This window comes from Colius striatus, chromosome 5 (genome assembly GCF_028858725.1).
Source record: "Colius striatus isolate bColStr4 chromosome 5, bColStr4.1.hap1, whole genome shotgun sequence".
Lineage (NCBI taxonomy): Eukaryota > Metazoa > Chordata > Aves > Coliiformes > Coliidae > Colius > Colius striatus.
This window is the reverse complement of record NC_084763.1, coordinates 40,095,330-40,121,161: the sequence shown is the minus strand read 5'-3', so window position 1 is coordinate 40,121,161 and position 25,832 is coordinate 40,095,330. Positions and strand designations below refer to the sequence as shown.

The 25,832-nt window shown below is 37.1% G+C and overlaps 1 protein-coding gene across 13 annotated transcripts in view; it reads left to right on the top strand.

The window, feature by feature from the left end:
* Positions 1 to 25,832, top strand: part of KMT2C (lysine methyltransferase 2C) — a 208,107-nt gene that overhangs the window by 140,354 nt on the left and 41,921 nt on the right. For 9 of the 13 annotated variants that reach the window (XM_061996228.1, XM_061996232.1, XM_061996230.1 and 6 more), the window contains 10 exons: positions 628 to 792; positions 1,358 to 1,467; positions 6,910 to 6,975; positions 8,404 to 8,616; positions 12,226 to 12,354; positions 13,840 to 13,959; positions 16,489 to 16,619; positions 18,544 to 18,730; positions 24,195 to 24,299; positions 24,680 to 24,727. In XM_061996228.1, the coding sequence (XP_061852212.1) occupies positions 628 to 792; positions 1,358 to 1,467; positions 6,910 to 6,975; positions 8,404 to 8,616; positions 12,226 to 12,354; positions 13,840 to 13,959; positions 16,489 to 16,619; positions 18,544 to 18,730; positions 24,195 to 24,299; positions 24,680 to 24,727 (1,274 nt within the window). The remainder of the gene's footprint in view (positions 1 to 627; positions 793 to 1,357; positions 1,468 to 6,909; positions 6,976 to 8,403; positions 8,617 to 12,225; positions 12,355 to 13,839; positions 13,960 to 16,488; positions 16,620 to 18,543; positions 18,731 to 24,194; positions 24,300 to 24,679; positions 24,728 to 25,832) is intronic. The other 4 variants (XM_061996240.1, XM_061996234.1, XM_061996235.1 and 1 more) reach the window with 3 other exon arrangements.

Genomic DNA, 25,832 nt, shown 5'->3' with positions numbered 1-25,832 from the left:
AAGCAAAGAAAATACTTTTGGAATGTTTAATTCAATCATAAATTCAATAGGGAAACTATTACTTCCTCTTAATACTGTTTCATCATGCCAAAATACACCTGAGTAGAAGTGAGAAATTTTTTTCTGTTGAAACTCCTAGCCAAAAACAAAAATTCCAATTTACGTTCATTGGAATGTTCATTCCAGCATTCAGCTGGAAACATGAGTGCGTGCTTCTAAAAATTATTTTCAAAATAAAGCCCCTTGAAAACCATTTGTTTTACCTGAGTGAAACAGAAAAACTCTAGACCTTTCACAGGGTGAAGTCTTCATATCTCAAAGTGAGTGGCAACTGGAAGCAGGAATTCCTTTGACCTGTTGAGCTGTTACAAACACCCACCTGCCTATTTTTGCTGATTGAAGGGAACTCTTAATTAGGAACTTTCTTTAAAAAGTATCAATAATGTTCATAATATGCATTATATTTCAATTGAATGAAAATGGTATTGTTTGACCCGAAATGAATTTCCATCCCTCATGGTTAGTGATCTAAAACTTAATTACTCACCCAGTTCTAAGCAGGAGGATTTGAAAAGCACAAAATAACTTTCCTATGAACTGAAAGTAATCGTTTTGTCTGTTCTGTAGGTGTGTTTGGTGCAGACACTGTGGAGCAACTTCTCCAGGTTTAAGATGTGAATGGCAAAATAATTACACACAGTGTGCTCCCTGTGCAAGTTTGTCTACCTGTCCAATCTGCTGTCGCACTTACAGGGATGAAGAGCTTATCATTCAGTGTAGACAATGTGATCGGTAAGGATTTTACTATTTCACAGGGATTTTTTTCTTTTTAAGACTTACTTTAATTTTTTTCCCCCTAATACAAAAGCATAAAGATGAAGAGAATGGTCTTGTGGTAAAGAGCACTGGTCTGAGTCTCAGAAGTCTCTTACTCATTTCTGCTTGTACCACGGACTTAACTGTTCAACTCTGGGCAAATTAATTAATCGCTATGTGCCTCATTTTTCCCCATCTGTAAAAATATAAACCCAATTTACCTCATGAGGCTATTGTTGTGAGGCTAAATCTAGATTCCATTGTGTCAAGTAAGTGGTTAAAATGGTTGCAATATAGGGAGAAAATTACCTTACAAAGACATATGTGCTTTGTGAAAGGGAAATAGGTTATCTGGTACTGTATATACAACACCACTGTAGGAGAGTGCTGTATATGGAGAACCTGATTCATCATTTCTCCTGAAAAGAATTTAAACTAAACACGTATTTCACATTAACTTGGACCATAGATTGATATTTGGGTCTCCTCAAACACCACATATTTCCTTTAAATTGTATTTTTTCCCCCACTTAATTTCTAGATGGATGCATGCAATCTGTCAGAACTTAAACACTGAGGAGGAAGTGGAAAACATAGCTGATATGGGTTTTGACTGTACCATTTGTAGGCCATACATACCACCAACAAACGGTAAGAAGACAACTGAAACCAATGGCAGGATTGCACACTGCAATAAATAGGTTTAAGAATGTGTTAACGGTTCTTTTCTAGTTGGAGATTTGGCTCATGGTAGAAGTAAGATTTTTCATGTTTATTTTAAGGGCCCTTCTGGATGTGTCCTTAGCTCTTTCTTGCCCTTATGGTTGTCAGCAAAGCCAAAGAAAACCTAGCAGGCGGAATTCTGGGTAGATTTATTGAAGATAATCTGAGTAAATTACTTAAAGTATTTGATATTGAAAGAGTAAAAGGCATCTCACTTTGTCAAGTGGTAGGAAGACAGCCGAGTTCTCTAAAGTTATTAACTGCCAAAGAATCTGAAAATCAATTCTAACCAGAAAAACTTTCTGTATTTTGATACTTTGAGGCTGTCTGAAACAGCAATAGCTGCAACGATAGTCTATATAAGCATTTTTCCCCTCCTCCCTCACATTCTATTAATGCCGCTCCCTCAGCTCTCCCAGTATTTAAGACCAGTACTTCCCTCCCTAGCTGCTGTCTTTAAAATAATTCACCATATTTTCCTGCTTGGGAGTTACTGCTTTCTTGTAAGTTAAAATGTATAGTTCTCTCTGATGAACTTTGCTCTTCTCCATACATATTGTCAAAGAATATATATACGAACTTCCTCATTAGTCTGTAGCAGTTCTATAGCAGTTGTACTTCAGGAGCTGAGGTTACTGCTGTTTTTAAGCATCTGGTTCCGTGGACTGGTACTGGTTAACGTTATTGTGAGTTGCCTGTCAGCAATTAGGTTGGCCTATTATGTGATTTATGGTCTTGCTACAAGGGTGGTATCTCAGGTCTGGTTTCTGCATGTCAGCTCACCGGAGTTTCTGCTTCAGTCTGCTACTTTTAACAGAGCATTGATATCTGTACCCATTTGTAGTGTAATAGCACATTCAAGTGTTCACATTAACTCTTTTTTGGGGGTATTGTGAGAGTGTGGTAGAGGAAGGTAGAAGAAATAAGCACATGTTTCAAGAAATGTTGATATGCACCAAGGAGACGTCAGTACAATTGACTTTCCTCATTAAGACTGAAGATATCATGAGGCATGTGTTTGAGAGGTCTTCTGAGAAAAGTTCAATACAACATCTCATGTCCCTTTATGCTGGCATGTCCTCATAACAGTGTGGGAATAATTATGACTTACAGACCTGGCCTTGAAGGTTTATATGGTCCCTTGCAACTACAAATAGTTGTTGAGCAGTTCCAAGTAGACTGTTTTCATCATTATTAGAAGAATGACTTATACTTTTGTATTTCTACAGCTCATTTGATTTTGGGATCTGCTTTTGCAGATTCAAAAAAGATATTTTGTAAGTGGGAGAACCAAGAAACTTACAGATACAACACAGGTTTTTGCTTATTTTCGTAGTAAACTTTGTATACTTAAAATGAAAGGCTCCAAGTGAGAAGTACTGTCTGTACCTATCTCCTTCAATCTGACAGAGCTAGCTTTTAGAGAAAATTGAAAGCCCAAAATATATGAGATTGTAGAACTTCACAGGATGGTATCAGAGATGTTTCACTTCCAAGCATAAACTGGCCTCTGAGTTAGTCCTTCCTTCACACCTTTGTGAAGTTGAGTTGCTTAGGTTTGTCTTCAAGGAATAGGAACCAGTCCTGCAAGACCTGTTAGGGAGTTTCCAAGCATTCCTGTCAGTTTTTTTTTACCTTTTTTTATAAGACAAGTTTCTCTGCTTATTCTTTCATATTTTAACTCGATGTATATAATATCACTTCAACACATGTACATATGCCCAGTTGCATGTTTGAATGTGTCATTTAATGCATGTTCATAGAAATACTTGCATGTACTTATATGTGAAATATTTAGATCTTTCATTAATTCTTCTATAAGTCCTTCAAAAATTTTCTGTAATTTTTAGTTTCAAAGAGAGAACAATTAGCATTTGATAAACATAGAGAAGCAAATAATAGTAGAAACTTCTTAAAATGTATCATATTGTGTGTTGCTTATGGGGATGGTTCTTGCTCTCTCATTTGTATCACAGAGGATATTAATGTGTTGCAAGTATTATTACCAGTTTTTTAACTACATTCTTTGTAGAAGAAGCAAAAGCCCCTCAACTTAGTAAATTACCAGTACATTGCAGGTTTACTGTTGGTAAAAATACTTCTAGAATGTAGGTATTGAGCAAGAGCTTCCATTTTCCTCACTTCAGAAAATAGAAACTTATACATTTGTTACAGCACTTCCCTATCTCATCTTAAGAGCATCAGATGCATATCTGATAATCTTACAAAGTCATCTTCAGGGAATAGAAATAAAAGATAATAGGTTTTTTTCTTCTTGAATATATATAAGATATCAAATGCCAGAATGTACTAAGAGTTGCTCCAAGGTAGTATAGCATAAACCTTCATTACTAGATGTTGGAAATAATCATCTCTGATCAGTGTTTCATCAGATTCTCTTTAGTGTGCTCTCAAGTTATAACATATACTTCAGAATATTACTGTGCCTATAGGAATGTGTTCTGATTTTGATTGCTTGAATATTAGCATAAAGGTGGACTAGCAGCTGCTTTAGGTAGCAGCAGCTTTTCTTCTGTGCTGCAATTCCATCACATTCAGGAGGGGTATGTGCGTCTCTCATCTACATTGCTAGACAATTCTCAACCATCTCCCTGTCCCTTCTACCTTTCTGTCATCTGCTCTTGCATGTCGTGCTCCATCTGCAAGTTTCATCCTTTCCTCACTTTCTCCCACCCTCTCCCCATCTTCATGTTGCAGCTTTCTCCTCCCTTGGTCCCATTTTATTTTCTCTGCAGGAGGCAAAGAGACCAGCTCTGGCTGGTTTTCTTCAACTAGTTACAACCAATCTGGTAATAGTTTCTGCCTGTATGTGTGTGTTCATGCCCACAGAGGCAGCAAGGGATTTATGTCACTTACAAGCTCAGAGATGCTCAATGCTGCCAGTGATACACATATTATGGCTGAGAGCCTCTGTTGTACAATTTTCATGAAGAGCTGAATCCAATTTTTCTTCATTTTGAAACTTGATTCTATATGCTTTACATGTGCAGGATACAAAAGTAACATAATACTATATGTTAAATAAAAAGCTTGATTTATTTTTTTTAATTATTGACGTGTTCATTATGTCAGCACTGATGTTTTTGTAACTGACTTTATCTCTAAAGAAGTCCCTGCACCATCCATACAGTTATTCAGGCGTCTGATAGTGACCTCTTAATGTTGTGTTTCTACATCACCCATTTCACTCTGTCTCTTGTGCAGATTTAATTTCTTCCTAGAATTGTTCTTTTTTTATTACAGCCTTACATATGGCAGCCCCCTTTCTTTTTGAAGCTGTGTCTCTTCTCGTTGTATTGTGTTCTGTGCAGTTATTTGTTTTCAGCAGAAGCTACTAAATGCTGGACAATGTTCAACATGTTAAAATCTTTTTACAAATAAGTAATAATTTTGGTTGAACTTCAGAAAGCACTTTTTTTGTTCCATTTTTATTGTTTTTTTCCCCTGGAAGAGTCTTTCTCTAACAGTACTTTGTTTCTGTTATCCATTTTATTGATTTTAATCCTTAATTCTGCACTCTAATTAGCTCCTTTTCTGGAAGTCTGTTTGATACTGTCTTCAAACACTGTTTGTTAGTGCAGCTTTTTAAAGTTGGTCTCTTAAGGCCTCACCTCTGTCACTATCAGCTTGTTTATTTGACTATTTCAACTCCATTAAGTCTCCAAAGCTAAAGTGTTCACAAGCTGACCTGAACCAAGTTCCTATTCACCGTCTTTCTGAATTTTTTATCTTAGTTTCCAATTCAATAATTGATATATCTGTCTTAAAACATCTTGTAGATTATAACCAATTAAATGAACAGATGACATCTTATTCTGTTTTGAGTATTTCTTACAATCTGCCTTCTTTTCTGTTGTTTCAGTTCAGTGCTTTGGAGTATCTCTAGCTCAGTGTCTCTTTCAAAGTCTCATTTTCAGTTTATCTCTCTTTCAGTTTATCCACTCTTTTGTATCCATTCTTCAGTAGTTCTCATAAGCTGCTTTCATTTAGGAATTGCATGGAATATTGTTTTTCTGCAGGTTATACCATATACTTCAGCTACACCTTACACAAAATTTTTAAAGGACTATAGTTTTTGAAGACAGACTTTCACTTCCCTTAATTTTTTTCATATACTTAGAAAGCATCCTCTAGACTTCATATTCATTATTATATTTAGCACATAAGTGTTACTTGGAGACTTTTGTGCTTTTCCTAATCTTCGCCTCAGCTCCCATACTGTATGTGAGATGGTCAGCAGCAGCACATGTGCATTGGTCTGACATACCAGAGAAACACTGAACCTCCCCCAGGTGCTTTGCCTCAGTGGTCTGATCTTCTGTGATAGATGCAAAGTCAATACTCCAGATGTTTGTCTAAGTCCTAAATTCTGTGTGGATAAGATTTCTAGGCAGAAAAAGAAAAAAGTTTGGATAAACTTGCCTGTATGGTAATCCTAACTGTGCCAAACTAACAAGTTTTCTGATTCTAGCTCTCAGTGTTTGTGAGATAAAAGCTTCTAATTTTCACTTAGCTTACCTTGACTACATAATCTCTGTAAAGTCACTACTAATATTAAAAGTTGAGTCTGCACATCACAGGTTAGTGAAGTGTGATTACAGTTATTGTAATTAAGGCAGATGGGAAGAGCATCTCTAGCTGGAACAGCACCAGCCTAGTGTTGTACGATGTTTTGATGATTTTTTTTGTTCAGTCACACTGTTCCAGTGATTCTCTGAAGCACACAAGCTGTAGTTTTTAAATTGAGTTTTTGTTGTTCCATGTATCAGTATTATCCTGAATAAGAATTACCTATCAATCTTGAACAAGTCATGTATCATCTGTTCTCAGATGTATCAGCCTTCTCGTGTGTTATTGTACAGGAGACCTGATGACACAGACACAGTTAGAGTCTTGTGTGCAAAGCTGTTGGTGTCTGCCTGCCCCTCCTTGGGGAAATACAACAGTGGACTATACCCAATTCACAAAGCTCTCCCATCTTTTTCCCATCCCAGCAAAACCTGGATGTCATGACTAGCGTAGAAGGAACTTTCCAATTCAGTGGATCCAGTGTATTCATTTGCCTATGGTCCAGTAGAATAAGATCATTTGCCATTGAGTTCAGTGCCATTTTGGCTCTAGGAAGTTTGAGAACTTCAGTTTATGAACTTCAGTTTATCAGACTTGTTTTGTAGTCACATCTTCTGTGACGCTGAAAAGCACTTTTATTTTAAAGGTGCTAGTGGATGTTTTCAGCAGTGTAAATTAGGAAGTTTAACAGAACTATTTGAAGGAAAAATAGTTACTAGTTTCAGTTTAAATCAAGTCACCACTTTTAAAAGTTGAAATTATTTTCCTTATATTTTTCAGTGCCTTCTTTGGACTGTTGTGATTCATCAGTTGGAGCTCAAATTATTTCAAAATCAAAAGAACTAGGTAAAGAATGTAAATGCTTTAATTTTTCATCATTTAGCATATTTTAAGGGCATATTTTCACATGAGACAAAAAAAATCCTTTTTCTATGATTATATAACATGACATTAACTATCCTTCAGTTACCGCAGCATGCGTTTCTTTTTTTCTCCTCATTTTCTCTTCTTTCTTCTCTTTTGCCTGCCATACCTGCCCTATAATAATTACTTTAAATCATGCTTTGATCCTGCAGACTTAGTTGCTTGCCTCAGTATTACAAGTGATAACACAGAGGGGCTGAATCAAGTACGTACACAAACGTTTACAAGCTCGAGCCTTAGGAGGACACAACTTTACTGTATTTGTCTGGTTTGTGCCAGGAATTTATGATCTTGACAAGCCACTGTTTACAATGATGGTACCTAGTGGCTTCCATCATGTTAGGGCAGCTTCTGTCATGTCAGATTTTTTTTCATTTGACACCACGCAAATATAGTTCTGAAAGAAGGTTCTCTTCAAATCTTCAACCTGAACAAGAGTATGCTTTTTTAAAGCAAAACCTCTTTTTTAGTTCACTATGAGAAAACAGTCATCTAGGAAGAACTGTGTTCAGAGCCAACTGTGTTTTGAGATGTGAGATGCTACATATTTCTGGTTAAAGGGAACAAATATTATGACGTTTATATGTTTTCAAAAACTGTGTAATCAAATAATTGTTTAATTGGCTCCAAAGAGCAGAAGCACCATTGCAGCCTCTACATTGTTTGGTAATTCCTTGAAAGTTCCCAAACCTCCACTTGCAGGGACTCAGCATAGGTGACAGCACCTTTCTGCATGTTGACTTAAGGACTATTAACCAGTAGGCTCAATTGTCATGTAATGACTGTAGGAGGAAGCGGTCTTGCAGGTCGTGGGAGACTTGGGTTCTACCTATGATTTCCAATGAGATCTTGAGCAGTTCACTTGACATAACTTTGTTTCTGTCTGCCTGTAAAATAGGGCTAATTACTTGCCTCAGTTACCAAGAGTTCTGAGAGGCTTAAGGTCATTAATAAGATGAAGGTACAGTGCTGAGGGCTGGATGAAGTCTTTGGCCAGTAAGCAACAGAGTGACCAAGTAAGACTTGCACACTTTTCGGTGCATTCCAGGGACAATGAAATATCCCACAAGGTGCCAGTTTTCATAATCAAACTGTTCATTCTAGTGAGTTCTTGATGCTTTGTAGCAATATAATGGATTGTTGCTGGATTTGACACCAGATTCTAAATTATAAATCTGTAACTACAATGTGTAAGACAGTATCAGATATCTGTTTTATTTATTCCAGTTTCTTTACTCATGAATCAGCTCCATACATGTGGACTACTAACTCTTAAAAGTGCTATTCCTAAAGATCTAAGACTTGTAAATGAGTTTTATATTGCTGTTATGATTCATTTAACTTTCATAGACCCACCGAAGACATACACCCAGGATGGAGTCTGCTTGACAGAATCGGGCATGTCTCAGTTACAGAGCCTTACTGTTACAGTACCAAGAAGAAAACGGACGAAACCAAAGCTTAAACTGAAGATTATAAATCAGAACAGTGTGGCTGTGCTTCAGACACCCCCAGATGCCCAGTCAGAACACTCAAGAGATGGGGAGATGGATGACAGTAGAGGTAGAGGTCTACTTTTGACACGTCTTGTATCTTGGAAGCATTGCAGTGCATTTGCATATTGCATACATCCCTGCAATTCATTATTATTTATTATACTGAACTTCATATGTTTGGTACAGAATGTTTTATGGAAATTACTTGGAAGTATAGACACGGCTTGTTGTTCATTTCAGGGATTTTTCTTGCTGTTTTTCTGTTTATGGGTCATCCACTCTATGGAAAACTCACCTTTCTAAGGCTGGCAACACTCTATGGAAAACTCACCTTTCTAAGGCTGGCAACACTGGAAATAGTAGTTGGCTTGTTGTCTAATATTTGGGTTACCTGTGGGAAATATTGTGCACTCAGCAAGTACAAGTGTGTTTTAAGGCTCTCAAATTTAGTGCAAATGTTGTTTGAAAGTGGTAATGTTGGCTCAGCAAAGCACTGTCTAGATCACTGGCATTTAAACAGGAAAGTGGAGTAAAAATGTCTTTGTTGAGAGTATTTCTTCTTATGAAAATAAGTTGTCTTACCTGAGAGTCCAAGGAAAAGAAAGATTTCCTTGTTGTTTTCCTAAACAAAATGAACATTTTGTTTGTTCTCATCTCCAAAGCAGAATTAAAGATAGAATATTAGTTTGGAAGTGGATTCTAGGTCTTACTGTAGTTTAAGTAGATGATGCTGTATGTAGAGTCCTCCAGAAGGGTTACGGGTGGCAGAGTTGGATATCCATGTAGGGATATGAGGGAGGAAAAAAATGAACAGTGTTTTTGTGGCCTCCAAGTCTGATGGGAGATGAAGGGATCTGGGCTAGTGCTTGCCTACCCAAACACCTCTCTGTATCGGGGATGACATTTCAGTCAATTGTAGAAGTCCTTGGGAGAGCTTCTTCACCACAAATCAAGATATGAAGCAAAGATCCACGTGTCCCGGGGCCACCAGTGCTTGTCTCATCTGCTTCCCTTATAGCTGAGCAAGCACAGCAGCCCCAGCCAGAGGAGACCAAAGGTGGGAGAGAAGAGTTAAAAAAACATGTGAGAGCAACCAACCTCACTCTTCAAATACCTGCTCTTCAACACTAGAAACAGCAGCCAGTATGGTGCAGTACCATTCTCCTGTCCTCTTTGCCATAGTCTGGCTGTACATCCTGATAAGTGTGTTTTTAGAATAGGTGTTAATCCATGGCCTAGGGAAAGGCTTACTGAAATGGCAGGTGTCAAAGTCATTACATTAGTCATGGAAGTGTCTGCTGGGAGAGGAACAGAGGCACTCCACCCTACCACAATCTAAAGTGCTTTCTGTTTATGCAACATTGCCTGGTTGTTAATCAGATTAAATGTCATAAGAAGCTTTTTTGAGATAGAGAGAGTGTACTTGAGATGACTGGGTAGTTTAACTATCAGTGCAGTTTCAGCATTAACTTGTTGGTTTACATATTGTTCCCATTATTTGATTGACACATTCTTACTGTCTACTGTTGACTAGAAGTCTTTTGGGTTTTTTAATAACTTCCCTTTATTTGTTTATTACCTTTGAAAATGGTTAACTGTTTTTTCTTTCATTTTCTTCAGTATTCACAGAGTTTGGTATATTATCTTAGCATTACACTGACCCCTAAATTTCATCTCATACTTTCAAATAGTCCATCAGATGAGTTGTTGAGAGCAAAAACAAGCTTTTGATTTTGGTTTGTAGGCACCAAGGTAAAGAATTAACCATTTCCTTTGTTCCTTTTCAGTAGTTAATCATCTTTACTTTTAGAAACATGTGCAGGTTTCCTATATAACTTTGTCTAACTTCATTATCTGCTTGTTGGCTTTTATAGGTGTCCTTTTTCAACTAGATAACAAGATATATAAATGTAATAGCAGACTATGAAAGGGAGAGACAAAGCTTCCACAGACTTTAATTTTCCTTTTCGTCACCTTTCATTGCCTTTTTTGAGAGTTAGAGCATGTTCCTATGTGTGATGGTACCAGCACAGCACATACGTGGTGGATTGGCTGGGTTTCCTGGAAGCTCTGCTTGTGCTCTGTAGGGTAGATCAGAGCCTGTTCTCTGAATGTCTGTAATTTTTGTATGAGCATCTGGATGAGTAAAGAAGTGCTAGGGCTTTGGGACAACATATTGTAGTAATTGCAGGCAAACGGGAATAACCCTTACTTCAACTCCAAAGTTCCAGGTGGTAGAAAAAGAGACTGTATCTGAGAAAACCAAGCTCTTGGTAATTTGTTACCGTCTCATTTATAGGCTTTTGTCAGGTTGGACGTTTCATCAGGTGTTCCACGTTTCAAAGTCCACTTGAATGTTCAACTTGCTTTGGGAACTTCAACTTTGATAGACTTCATATAGCTCTTCTGTTACTACTTGTAAAGCTACGCTTTATAAAGAAAATGGGAAGGACTGCTGTGGGGTTTAGCATTTGGCATACTGCTTTGTGTAGCAGGACACATTAGCACTCAGGGAGCTTTCTCTTCTGCCAGATGTGGACATGCTGCAAAGAGGGCTCAGCCATGCTCTTTAAGAGGATGAGGGAACTAGCTGTGGGAGTCAGTGGGGGACTGCCTTTGCCAAGACACCAGCTTTATTGGTAGAACTCAGAAAAGTCTCTTCAGTGGGAAAGTCTGGTCTGTGACCCAGCCTGTAGAAGAGCAGAGGTTGTAGTTCTTCCATAGCAGAAGTGATATGAAAGAGTCCAACTCTGTCATATAACAGCACTTCTCCCTTTTACAATTGTATATGGATTTAGACAGTGTAGAATTATACACCTAAATCCAAAGCAAGGAATCAGAATTCTGGTATCATTTCAAGGACAAAGAGTATGTTTAACATTTCAAAAGCTTTACAATAAAGTGCAGATGTAAAGTCATTTTTGTATTGACATTTTAGGGGTATCAAAACCAGAATTAATTCCCTCTCTCCTCAACACCAAAGGCTTTTTAATGGCATCATACTTTACATCTGTTTCTACCCTCCTTTCCCACAGAATATAAACTCCTTAACTCAAAATTATAGTCTTCAAGGCTGAGTAATTACTTTAGGCTGAATTTTCTATTATATAAGTCAAATTACTCTTCATAGGTAAGTCTGATTTCAGTCAGTCACAAGGCTTCAAGTCAAGAACCCTCTAAACTGAGAGTCATTAAACATTACCTTCCAAGTGCAGACTGCTGTTTTCCAATTTACCTTCTCAGGAAAAAGAAAAAACCCCTACCAACCAAAACTTAGGAGGACGGTAAACAAAACAAAGCGTATCTTGCATGGTGAATTGGATCTATATTCTTCGATGTACGGCTAGAAATTGCTCAGACACTTAGAAAATGCCACAGCACAGGCTTCTGAAAGGAGTGTCAAAGGAATTCCTTAGATTCACATATAGTAACTATAGCATTTATTCTCTGGTTTCATGTAGACATCATCTGACGGGAAGTGTATGTACATGCCGTGTCTTTGTGTTTAGATAGATTGAGGTTCCCAAAAGTGTTTAGAGAGCATGAGTATGTGTCGTCCCTTTGAAAAACCTGTCATTCTCCATCAGTTTCCCAAAAGTCAGTCAGGTGTAAAAATTTGTGAAAAATATCTTCTTTGCCATTCACAGCTGAAGTTACCATTGCCTCTTTTCTGCAGAAGGTGATCTTATGGATTGTGATGGAAAATCAGATTCCAGCCCAGAACGAGAAGCGGTGGATGATGATACCAAAGTGGCAGAAGGAGCTGATGGGATTAAAAAAAGGAAGCGAAAACCATATAGACCTGGTAGGGTACAATATTTATATGATTGTGTGTCCCTTGTCTGTTTAACACTTTTTTTTTCTCCATAATTAAAAATAAAATAATTAGAAATAGTATGAAGTTCCTAAATATTCTACTGCTAGTTGTTGATTTTAGATTTTTAAAACAATTAAAAATAATTTTTAGTCCTCTTGGCAAAATACACCTCCAAAGATTGCTGCTCAACAGTACACTTGCATTTAGTATGCTTTTAATTATTGGTTAGTAGTTCAAGTCTATACTTCGTATTGATTCACAACTTGATAGGAGAACATTCCATGTTTATGTAATTGATGAAGACCCGTGATGTATCTAGATATGGCAATACCTGAACATCAGGGAACTTTTTGCAGATATCTTGATTATTTTCTGAAATACTTGACAAGAGTAATTTACTTAACACTTGCAGATGACTTCTGGCAGTGGATTTTAATGCGCTTGTTTGTTGGATGTATTAATTTATTTTAATTTATTAGTGCAGTTGACTCTTAATTATATTCATCTGTGGATTTACTCTGCCCTCGTGAGACCGCGTCTGGAATATTGTTTCCAGTTCTGGACCCCTCAGTTCCAGAAGGACAGGGAGCTGCTGGAGAGAGTTCAGTGCAGGGCCACATAGATGATGGAATGGAGCATCTCCCTTATGATGAAAGGCTGGGGGAGCTGGGACTCTTGAGCTTGGAGGAGACTGAGGGGTGGTCTCATTAGTGTTTACAAATATATAAAGGGTGGATGTCAGGAGGATGGAGCCAGGCTGTTCTCAGTGATGTCCAATGATAAAACAAGGGGCAATGGGTACAAGCTGGAACATAAGAGGTTCCAAAGAAGCAGAAGGAAAAGCTTCTTCACTGTGAGAGTGATAAAGGACTGGAACAGGCTACCCAGTTGTGGAGTCTCCTTCTCTGGAAACATTCAAAACCCACCTGGATGAGTTCCTGTGTGACCTACTCTAGGAGGTCCTGCTTTGGCAGGGGGATTGGACTTGATGATCTTTCAAGGTCCCTTCCAACCCTTAAGATTCTGTGATTAACTGTGTGTCCTGGGTGCAGAAATACTTGAGCTGCATTCAGGCAGAAGCTCTGATTCATTAGGGCTAAAACTGAACCCAGGACAATAAGCTCTACTGAGATACCACTTGGGTTTTTTATATCACATACCTTGGCGTGTGTCAGAAGCTGTGTGAAAGTGTTTGGTTTGTGTTTCATTATGCAGCTTACTATTGCTATTGATTTGAGTATCTTGTGGATGTTTTACCATCCTGAAGTTCCAATACTTTTTGATAATTACAGATACACCCATCAACACATTAAAATTCAGAAATGTTTTGTAAAACTGAATTAAAGTCTTTAAGTATCTCAGATTTGTTCTTAGATCTCTACAGATGCAGTAGTTGTCCTTACTTGCAAAATAGTCTTGGCTCTTATTCTTACCATGAAACATAGTTTTAACCAATTTTCGCTTCCTTGTTAGGTATTGGTGGATTTATGGTACGTCAGAGAAGTCGTACAGGGCAGGGGAAGACAAAAAGATCTCTCTCCAGGAAAGACTCTTCTGGATCTGTTTCTGAGCAGTTACCTGTCAGAGATGAAGGTAAGTGAAGAAACTTGGTTTTAAATTTTTGTTCCTGCTTAACGCAATGGAAGTCATGCAACTCACCAACATCCAATCCTTTCCAGAGAAGTGCTACAAAGGGAAAAGTTTTTTTGTGCTTCTCATGATGCCTTTACTAATTCAACTGAAAATACTCATTCCTGCATACTTATAATTTCAGCAGAGCGCATGATTTACGAAGAAACTGAAACAATGAGTTGCAGGCTATTGTGGGTGATAAATAGTGAGGATTGTAAGGACTGTATTGTGTCAGAGCTCAGTGTAGCCCAGCTTTGACCAGTACAAGACAGAAAAAAATGTGAAAAATGAGATAAGTTTAGAGCAATCCTCCTTCTGATACAGCTTACTCTAGATTTAGTCCTGATCCAGAAGTGTCTTCTGCACCATCGGTTTTAGTAGTCACTAACATTCCATGTTCCATAGATGTGTCTGATATTTTAACGTATCTGTTTATGCTCTGGAAAATCCTATATTCATGAGTTCATGAAGAAATAACTTCTTGTTTTAAACCAAATATTTGAGTTTCATAAACTACCCTCACATTTTATGTTGTGAAAGATGATTTTTAAAAGAGCTCATTCCATATTCATTAGTAAAGCAGAACAATTTTCTAGACGTATGTCTTTTCTAGGGCTGAAGAGTCCTATTCTGCTTAGTTTGTCTTCTCATAGCAAAGCCATTTTTATGCCTCTGACATTGTAATACTCAGTAGATTGAGCACCTAACAAGAAGTCAGATTTTGCTTATGGACTGCCTTCTCTTGCTTGCTATGGGTGATTAAACTGAATTATTTCATCCATCTGGATATATTCACACCCTCTAATTTAGAAAATATTGAGATATTGTGAAGGTGAGATGTGGAATATGTTTAGTTCACAGCCTATTTCCTATAAAGTCAGTAGGAGCAGACAACTGCTTCTAAAAGTTGGCTGATATCATCTCAGAAGACTCTGGCCTCTTGATTTCTCCCGTTTCCTGTCTGTTTAATTATTGTGTTTTTAACATTTCTAGAGCTAGATTAATGTCTTGCTACGTATCTGTACAATATGGTGGAGACTGGATCCTTACTACAGTATCTGGGCAGTATTAAAGCTAATATTTAAATGTTGTCCTTGTTTGCATTAGTAGAACTACTATATGAAGTCAACAAATGTTTCTTTTATTATTGCAAGCCAATATTCTAACTAGACCCCCTATCCAGATACAGTGCTTGCTTTCTCTTTAATATTAGCATTACAGCTATGTTTTTCTGCTTTGTAAATGTTAATTCAGTGTAGTATACTGTGTTGTTTCAGGTAGCACTGAAAATATTCCTTTAAAGTTTTGCATTTCTATAGGGATCTGCTCCTTTAAGCTAAAAAAAAAAAAAAAAAAGGCTAAAAAGTTAATTCCCAGTTCTGGTTAACAGTACAATGCATATTGTTAAAAAGCAGTACTCTTAAACAAGTATTCTCCAGTTAAAAGTTCGAACTTGTTTTTTGTCTGCTCAGGCACAATTGCTTGTTAAGAAAAAAATAATTCAGAAAATCTTTGTGTGTTTTAAATCATCAGAGCTTGCTGAGAGCCTTCTTCTCAGCTGCCAGTACTCATCAGCCGTACCAAGTTTTTTTGCTACTCTTGTCATTTTCCACCCCCTTCCTCCACAAAAGCTCACTCTCAAACAATGCAGAGGTCACAGTGTTGCTGAGCCTCCTTCTACTCCCTGTTCTCTGAATATGGCGCAAGAGATTACAACAGTACAAAGCAGAGCTGATTTTACTACCACAATAATACATTTTCTTAAGTAACTTTCCAGGACCATTAACTCCATGTAATTAGTTTTGGCAAGATGGAAGGAGCAGAACTTAAAAAGTTCTTTTACCTGTAGTATTTTCAGTGATCTGTTGAAATAAAATACTGAATGACTGATGAGCACTGTGTGCTTTTGTGTTTATTAGAAAAAACAGTGCCACTTTGGATTAGGATAGCTGAATAAATGTGTTATTTTTCTTGAAGGGCTTCTTCATAGATTCCTTTTTCTAGCTTACTCATTATTTTTATGGCAGTCTTTTCTCAGATTTAAAAAAAAGTTTTTAACTTCTCATTTGAGAAAAATTGATGTATAAAATGAAAATGATTCTTATGTAACTTGATATTGATGATTTTGGAGATGATACTGAAGTGGAATTGTCTTTCCAATGTCTTATTGAATGGCACATTTAGTTTCTCTCAGATTGCCAGACTCTTAGGTGGCTTGGGGATAGGAAAGTTAAAAGTCTGTCTTCAGACAGTGAGGTACAAGAAGGCAGCAATGTGGCCAGCATATTGGTACTTCTCACTGACAGAGCTCAGATGATCGAATAGCAGTTCATGACTGCCTAGATAAAAGCCACCTTCAGAATACATTCAGAGTGATGTTCAGTAAACTCAGGCAGCCAGATAAGTAGCAAGATGTGTTAGATATGCTGCCACTGTGCCTTTAGAGCAAGATAGTATGTTATTTATTTGTACCTGGATGTTATTTTTCAGGTTGGACAGAACAGCTGCCAGACACTGCAGTTGAGGAGTCTACTCCAGCTTCTGAAAGCACTGAGAAAATAAAAAAGCGTTACAGAAAAAAGAAAAACAAACTTGAAGAAACCTTTCCTGCCTACTTGCAGGTAAAGTTATTGGTATACTTCCTGTGTAAATCCATTTAAAAAATGTGATCTTTATTTGTCGTGATTGATAGTTCATGTAAACCCTTGTTGTGTCTTTTCTGATTCCCAATTTATCATTCAAATGGAAGTGTTTTCTGTAAAGAATGTTCATAAGTTCTAGAGAAAGTAGTATTTTATTCCAGTTATTATTATTGTGTCAGGAGGTTGGAGCATCCCTTTTTTCTATAGTAGCTAACAACAGGACAAGGGGTAATGAGATGAAGCTGGAACAAAAGAAGTTCCACTTAAATATGAGAAAAAACTATTTCACTGTGAGGGTGATGGAGCCCTGGCACAGGCTGCCCAGGGAGGGTGTGGAGGCTCCTTACTTGGAGGTCTTCAAGACCCGCTTGGACATGTTCCTATGCGACCTGATCTAGGTGACCCTGCTTCTGCAGGGGGGTTGGACTAGATGATCTCTAAAGGTCCCTTGCAACCCCTACCATTCTATGATTTCTCAATGTATATCTCTCTACCTCTTCTGAGAGAGGATGCAGCAGGGAAAGGACCCTTTCTTTTCTCTCTGAACTGACACATGATGTTTTCCTATTCAGCTCTGTAGGACATCTTAGCCTGATCATGTCATTTCCTCAATATACTAATTTTTCTTTTTGGAAGATTATAGAACATGATTTGTTAGGGGAAACTTGTGTTCCTACAGAGTTGTGGTTTTACATGCCCTGCATCTCCCTATCACAGTAATCTCTGCTGTTTCCCCCTCATTAATTCTATGACGTCCCAAGCAGGTAAGAGGTAGCAGTCCTGGATAATAACCAGGATATTAATGGGGGTTGAGCAACGTAACTACCTTCAAACAGTTTATAACTGACTGGTTTCTATAAGTCTGTCACTGAGAATATTATTTGGCTTGCTGCTCAGCCACCTTTTTCACAAAAACTTTATTATCTCGTAGATATTCTCCAGACCTCATGACGTAGACTATATTGGAGTTGAAAGGCAAGAACTGACAGAGAGGCAGAACAATCTCTATCTAAAAATAATTTGTATTTCGTAAGTAGGGAAGTGAGTTGGAGAGAGAACACTTAAGCAGCGTTTCCTTTGGATTAATATGGATATTTTTTTTTCTTAATGCAAATTTTACTCTATAAGGCATAGAATATTTATTATATTCTTCTTTTGTTCATGTTGGAATAACTGATACTGAAAAATCTGTCTTGAGCTTTATTTTTAGCAACTTTGTCCTAAATCAAAATTTTAAAGACTATATGAAAACAGAAAAAGCTCTTACACAATGAATAAAAACTGGCTTGAAAATTTGATAGGTTGTTGTCAAATCTCACTGAGTAGTCAGACTGAGGTGAGTGATAGCTGTTATATAATATTTGAGAAAATACTAATGTAAGTTAAATATCTTTAAGTGTTTAGTTACTGCAGTTTGACTTAAGGATGACTTCGTGCTAGCTGAAATATAGTCTGTGGTTATTCTAGAGTTTGGACCACAATATGTTTGCATATGCTTCATAAACTTGTGTGACCTTGATCAAGTTACTGAGTACTATTCATTTCTCCTGCTGTCCTATTTGTGTGAAGAGAAATATTTTCAATACCAAAACACTTGTGATATCTGGCAGCACTGTATTGGTACACTGCCTGTTCCACAGAGACGTAAGAAAACTGTAATTTTTCTGTTAAAGGTGTGAATTTAATAATAAAATATTAATAATGTAGCTACCTCAGGTAAGTTATATCCACCAATATATCTGCACCTCATAGCCTGGAAAAGATAATGCCATACGGGAAGGCATGTGAAACTGAGACCATGTTTTTATATTTGTAGTGGTCATTGCCTTTTAATTCTAACTTTGGCATTTACCCAACTTTTTCAGTATTTTTCCTACATTGAATCATTTTGTGTTCTTTGCAGGAAGCTTTCTTTGGGAAAGACCTTCTAGATACCAGTAGACAAAACAAAATGAGCCTAGACAATTTACCTGAAGAATCACTTCCATTCTCATGTAAAACAAATCTGGCCACCAGTTTCCTGGATCCTTCATCTGACCCCCTTCTTAGCTCAACCTCCACTCCAGCTCAGGCAAAACTGGGACCTCAAGGTATACAAAGCTAAAGTTAGTGATAATTCGGTAGTTTGATTTTGTTGTTGTAGCTGGGGCTTTTTGACTCTCTTTTTCACCTTTCTCACATTATCTGATTTGGTTTTCAACATTCTGTGCATTAACTGTAATTGTGAGGTTAAGTTACATTGATAGTGATACTCAGCTCAAGTTTCAGAAAGAGCAGTGGATGGCACAACAGTTGGCACTTAATTGAAATCTGAAACTCTTTGACTGTAACATCCATGTCTATAAAATCGACAAAAGTAATTCACTATAAGAATAAGCATGCAGATCCATTATAGAAGGAGATATATATATATATATATATATATATATATATATATATAAATATATACTGTAATTAAAAGATCTTTTTAGTAGTCTAGTGAATATTAGTTGGATGAATGTCATCCAACTTCTATTTTCTTTAATGTTTTAGATTATTTTAGACTGACAGTCTCCTCAGATTTTTTGCTTCACCATGTCCTTCTGAACATGAATGCCCTTTCCAGGTACAGTTTGTAGCCTCTGGGCAATCTTTTGCCTTTGCTATTGCTAAACCTTACCGAGGTTACTGCTGAGAGTTTTGCAAATAGCCAGAAGGTTGTAAAGTGCTGCTGAAGGACAGCTTCACACAAAGGAGCAAATAAATGCTGAAACCTTAGTGTCCTCTCCAAATTATCTTTTTCTCTGTGTCTTGTAATATATATTGTTAGCTAGAGATGTCTTACCATTCTGTATTTTTTAAAAGCTGTTACTGTTTCTTGTGTATATTAATTACTTTATGGCTTGTGTTTCAGCTGATCCTCACAATTTTTTTCTGTCTAAAAATGTTTACACACCGTGCTGTAGTTTACTATGTCCAGAGAGTCATTTGAAAAAAGGTCGCTTATTTGTGAGTTACTTGCTGGAAATCTGCTTAAATGAAAAGCAAAAGGCTTAGGTTATAATTAAACATTGATTGTGATGCAGTTGAAATTGTGAGTAATAGAGAATGCACAAGTTATCTTTCCCTGAAGGGGAAACCACTGCAAATGGAATGCTTCAATATCTGTATTTCATTGGTTGCAACCTACAAGAGACTCACATAGTTTGCTTTTTTACCTCATCATTCTTTTGAAGCCAGAGAATACAGATTCGGAAGTCTCTGCTGGCCTATCCAACTGCAAGATTAAAGCCACTGATGTTTATGTGTTATGATAGTGTAAGGTTTTAGGAATTCATTAATTTGATGTTAATTTAATGTTCCATTTTTCCAAAGTTTGAAAGGAATTTTTAAAAACCTTCTTCTTTATGAATAAGCAAAGTTGAAAGATTTTATTTTTTATTCAGAAATAAATCATAACGAGCTGGCTATTAATAAACAAACCACTAGTAGTGGTTTTAGTGGATATAACCATCTTTCACATTTTGTATGTGAGAAACTCAAAGGACAGTGCCTTCTGGCCATCAGAATGTTCTCAACAATAGTCTCTCAACTGTTCAGATTTTCAGCCAAAATTGTGTCCTGATGAAATTGTTTGTTACATGTAGTTGGAGCACCAGTGGGTGAAGTCATCTGCCAGTACTGATCAGTTCCAGTGCAATTTTCCTTAACTCTTTCACTGTGACTTTGAGACAGTTAATTCTACAATAGTTTCCACGAGTGTGAGAGAGACATTCATTTTGAGTGGTAGAGACTGATAAATTAACTGCTGAGCTAGCAACGGTCACATCTTCCTTGCTGACTTTACTGTAGAGGAGCTGGAGGTGAGAACAATGTCCCAGAGCACCTGAGACATTTCTGTCTTTTCGATGCATTTCTGTCTTTAGAGCAGAAACAACATGAACTGCTTTAATTCACTACACTAGGAAGTTGTAGGGCCATGTTATTACTGGCTGTTATTTTCCTGCAGTGCCTTTTCTCAATCAGTAATCTCCCACGACTCCTGTCAGGTTCCTTGCTTAACTGGATAGGTCTTTTCCATAAGGAAAATATTCTTCTTTTGGGAAAGACAGATTGTTTAAATTAAGTTTTAGATACATTTGACCATCTTCCAAAGAGTTCTCAAACATCTAAAGAAGTTACCCTATCTGCTCTGCTTTTCAGCATGTGCATAGGACTGCTAGGGAATTGAAGAACTTATGAACTTATGAAGAGCTTATGAGCTGGCAGTGCTTTTTAGTGACACATTCTGTGACTATTTATTCTTAGAGCTTGGTTAAGGTTAGCTGAAGCTTTTGCTGGACAAGATTGCAGTAGTGATGAGGATTGTCCAAGCCATCCAGAAGAGAGGTTTTGGAGTCCTTTATTTACTATTAATTTCTAGTAACTGTAACTACAGTGAGCTTTAGGCTCCTAGTCCTGATTTCTGTCTGGCAGAGGTTGCAGTTTTTGTTTTCCTTACAAGACTCACCTTTTCTGTGGTTTTACAACATGGGTGGCATGCTGCTCAGTGTATTCTGCATCAGAACAACCCTTAAAATAATTTCCAAGATAGTGCTAGAGCAGTGTGCAAAGCCTTGTTCACTGTGCAAACACAGCACCAAATCTCCAGGAACTTCTCATGGGTGAAGTTTAAAGTGGTGATTGGAATCTGTTCGATCCTGAGTAGTCTGCATCTCTCTTTAATTTCTTTACCTGGGTGTCTCTGAGTTAAAAGAGGCCGTTTGGTGAGGCGTGTTCTGTGAAGGCTTTGGCAATGTGACATTTCCTTTGGTTTGATATATCTTAAATTCAGTGTGTTTTTTCTAGGGATACTGACAAATTCATCTGTTCAAGTAGGGTCTCCAGAGAATGGTAAAGAAATTCTTCCTAGACAAAAGGAGTCATACGAGTTTGTGCAACTGATTCAAGTGCTGCGTGGATGCTTTAACTAGATATATTATGGCATGATTAAACATCTTAGGGTGGCTGCAGCCTTCAGGGAGGGATTTTTTTGTTCTTTTAGAGCTTCATAAATAAATAAAAGTAAATTCACTGGAGGAATCAGGATCATGAGATGGCAGCAGAACTGTGTTCTCTTACAGATCCAGCATTACAAGCAAATTATTTCCCTTTTTGCTTTGTCTTAGCTTTCATCTCCATTCTGAAAGAGTCAAATTAATGAGCAGTATTGAGCTATTTGTTTGGCAGCAGATGTCAACCAGCTATTGATTCTGATCTGAAGCAGCTGACTAAAGTGATTTATTTGTTTCCAAGATAATATTTAGCACACACATGAAATTAAAACAAGGAAAAAAATAGGAAACAAAAAAAAAGTAAAAATCCACTTTAGATCAGATGTCTTATGTGAGACATACGGGCCATAGTCTAACCCTCTGCTGTTGCCAACATTCAGCCTTTTTGTAGACTTAACAAGCCCCATTTTGAAAGCAGGTAGTTTTTTCGCAACCTCCTAATCTCATTGGAAGGCCATTACAGAGTCTTGACTGCCTTAATAGTTAGGAGCACTCTAATTTGAAGCCTGAATTTATTCACAGCCAGTTGTAGCTCTGGGTGGTAAACTCTTCAGTTACATCTATCTGAGCTCTTTCTAGCTACTTACTCAATACATTTATATTCAAATTAGAAGCTCAATTTTTAGGGACTGTTCCCAAGCAAATTACTAAGGGCTATGGAGAAAACTACCATAACATACTATAGAAGAATTAAAGGCTTCTAATACAATCTCAATGTTTCTTACATAAGGGTTTTTTTTTTCTCCTGATACTTGCCTGCCTGCCAGTAGGAATAGAGAAAAGTTAAAAGAACAACTCAAGTCAATCCTTAGCCTACTACCCAGCTGAAGCCTTCAACATCCTCTTGCAGTGCCTAGCATAAGTTCCTTGCATAGTTTGTATTAGGCCAAATTGCTAGATGGAAAACAAGTATCTCAAAAAATAAGCTAGAAACAAACAAAACCACAAAAACCCTCCAAACCATCCCCCCCCCAAAAAAAAAACTCACAAAAAAACTCTACCACGAAACCAAAACACAACAACTGTGTTCAGTTTAAAAGCTTACATTTAATAGTATTTTTTAATCAGGTACCTAAAGTAACTGTACCCACAACATAGTGTGTTTTTGAGGCTCTTTGAAATACTTTTCCAAATATCAATAGGAGCCTTAATATTTCTGTAAGTGTAAATGGGCTGGTCTGCACTGGCACATTGATCCACCTAGTTGTGTGGCAAACATGAAACATGATGTAATTAGGATAGTGTCATCTTGTCTATATTACAAAGGAAGAAAATAAAGAAGAAAAATTGTAAAAGAAATTTTCATTTTGACTTTCAGTAACAGTAGAAGAGAAAAGGATTGTCTCCAGAAAAACAGCAGAAGGAACACTTAAATCATTGTAAAATTTAGCAGCATGAAAAGTAGCCTCATGATACAAGTAAATCCTTGGCACCAGGTCCCTGAATTAAGTTAGAATTAGTTTCCTGGGGCAGTTGGGTTGTAATAGGAGGAAAGATAACCCATATATCTATGAAATACGTTTACTGTCTGACATTCTGGTTCCTTTTCAACCTGCCCATATTTGTTTTCCACGTGGTGTGACTTGTATGTATCTCTGTTTAATGATACATGTGTGTTTTTATATTTTACCCTCTCTTTGTGATGCATGGGGCTTGCAATGATTGCTTATGTAGTCGCTGTAGTCTACAGTTTTTCTGGTTTTCAAGTATTTTTTATTAACTGTTGCACATCAGTAATAGTACTAAAAAAAAATAGTTTATAAAACCAGATGGGCCATTTAGAATCATTTCTCTCTAATGAATTGGATGTCAAGAAGATAATCATATAAAAATGTATTATTTTATAGTAAATAATTTATTGGTATGACCAGGCCAGTTCTTCTTAGGCAACAAAACGAATATGACACTTCTACCTCTGACTGTTCTGACTTCTTCAGGCTTTCTTCTGGTCTTAAAAGTAGCATCTCCAATTTCCATTTACTTACTGCTGCGTCTCACACATTTTATTTCCCTATCAAGATGTAGAAGCTGATTGCTCTGTAGTCTTACGAAAGGTAGTGTTGGTAAGAGGAGTAACTGATCACATTTTTGCCTTTTTTGTTTGTTTAGTCTTTATAAATATTCCCTGTGAGCTGTGTCCTTTGTAAAACGTATTTGTTTACTTTTACATTCATAGGCCTTTGTGTCTTAGAGGTTGCAAGTTCTCACTAGATCTTGGGGTTTTTTTCACCCTAAAGTTATCCAGTCTTTTTTTCCACACGACTGGTTATATTATCAGTTTTAGTGTATTGGAGAAAAGACTGAGCAACGTAAGCACGTGAAGGTGGCTGTGTGAATGGGAGGGGATTGAGTAGTCGCCACAACCTCTCACCCCAGAGTGACTTGCAGTACATGACACACTTCAGAAGGCCCTTAGAGATGGTAAATCCGTGTTTGAGTTTTATAGCTCAAGCTATAGTACCCCACCAGTGTCCTGTAAAATACTACAACTGGCTGATTTGATTTATTGCCTCTTACGCAGGTAGCACCGATGATCCTTTAGTCGATCTTTCTGAAGTCTTAAATACTGACGATGATATTCTTGGGATACTTTCTGATGATTTGGTAAAGTCTGGAGATCATTCAGGTATGTTTGTAAGGTCTCTCTGGTGTTTCTTTTTTTTCCTGTTTATTATAGATGTCTTGTTTCATATTTTATCTATAGGTTGTGCTCTACTGGTTTGAGATACAATTTTCATATCTTGAGAATACCTTGATTTGAAATGATTTTGTTGTCTTCTACAAAAAAACAAAAAACCAAAAAAACCCAAAAAAACCAAAACAATCACTCAACCTTTTCCACATTTTGTTTTACTTGGCTCTTTGCTTTGCTGCTAAAGAGAGAATAAAATGTAGCTGCTGTTGTCTTTCATACCTGCGTAGCTTTTTTCAGCATGCAGCTTTTTTCTTTACTTTTTTTTGTTCTTGTGTTATAATCATCCATTTTATCTGGTTTGGGTCCTGTAGGTCTTGATTTATGCACTTTCCAGGTTGAGAACTCACCCTCCCCATTTGGTAAGAAACTAAACAATGGATGATCCATGGTTGGAAGTAGTAATCTTTCCTAGTGGTTTTAGCTGGAGAACTGCATGTGTAGAAACTAGTACTCCTTTGCTGTGTCACTAATTCATGCTTTCATTTCCCACTCTCCCTGTGGTGCTTGAGTCTTAACACGACCTATAAACTCTGCACTCTGCATTTGAGTACTGCATAAAGTTTTGCTTACAGCTCTTAAAAGCCTTCCTGAGTTCTTGTGTTTCATGATACAAAACCATACATTTTCTTGCTGCCACTATTAATTTTAGTATTACTTCTAGTAGTAGTGTGTAGTCTTTATTGTAGCAGTATCTTGTGTAAATTAAAAGCATTTTGACAATGTGAAGATATTAAAGCATGAATAGAGCAGTCAGCATCAACCTTTTTGTTTCTACTGGGTAGTGATTCATCACTTAGTGTAAAACACAGGTTGACAATAAGTAGAATGGCATGTTTCATTATTTTAGATTTGGTTTTGTTTGGTATTTAATACGGAAGTATGTTTTAAATACTGAAGTGTGCAGTTCTTCTTCAAAGATATTTCTTCTTTGAGAAATGTATTGACTTGTAAAGGACATTAGGAAATTTATATAGTAAGTTATGTTTTCTCAGTACCAACAAGGGACTTTGTCTGCTATAGCCTGGAATATTCAGAAGTTTTTGAAACAGAAACTGCTGTAACTTGTTTGGTATCGACTACACTTCAGCAGCACTTCAGTAGATATTTAATGTGGTATTGTGAAAACGTTTGGTGTGACGGTACATGAGGACGAGCCGTATTGCGTATGAGTGATGTTTATGAAATGTGAAAAATAGTTACAGTGGAACTGCATAGTGAAAACTATGCACTCAAAAACGTGCTGTACCTCAACTCATTAGTCTTACTTCCCATTCTCCCAGTTGCATTCTGTTCAGTTAACATTCTTCAAACAATGCACTAAACTGGAGAGAAATACTGAGTGGTTTTGTTTACTTTCTATAATGAATGTATTATTTTGCCATATCTTAGAAATCTTGGTCTGGGGAAAAAAAAACAAGTTTTATGCTCTTTATTCCATACCAATAAATATGACTGTTTCTGTCT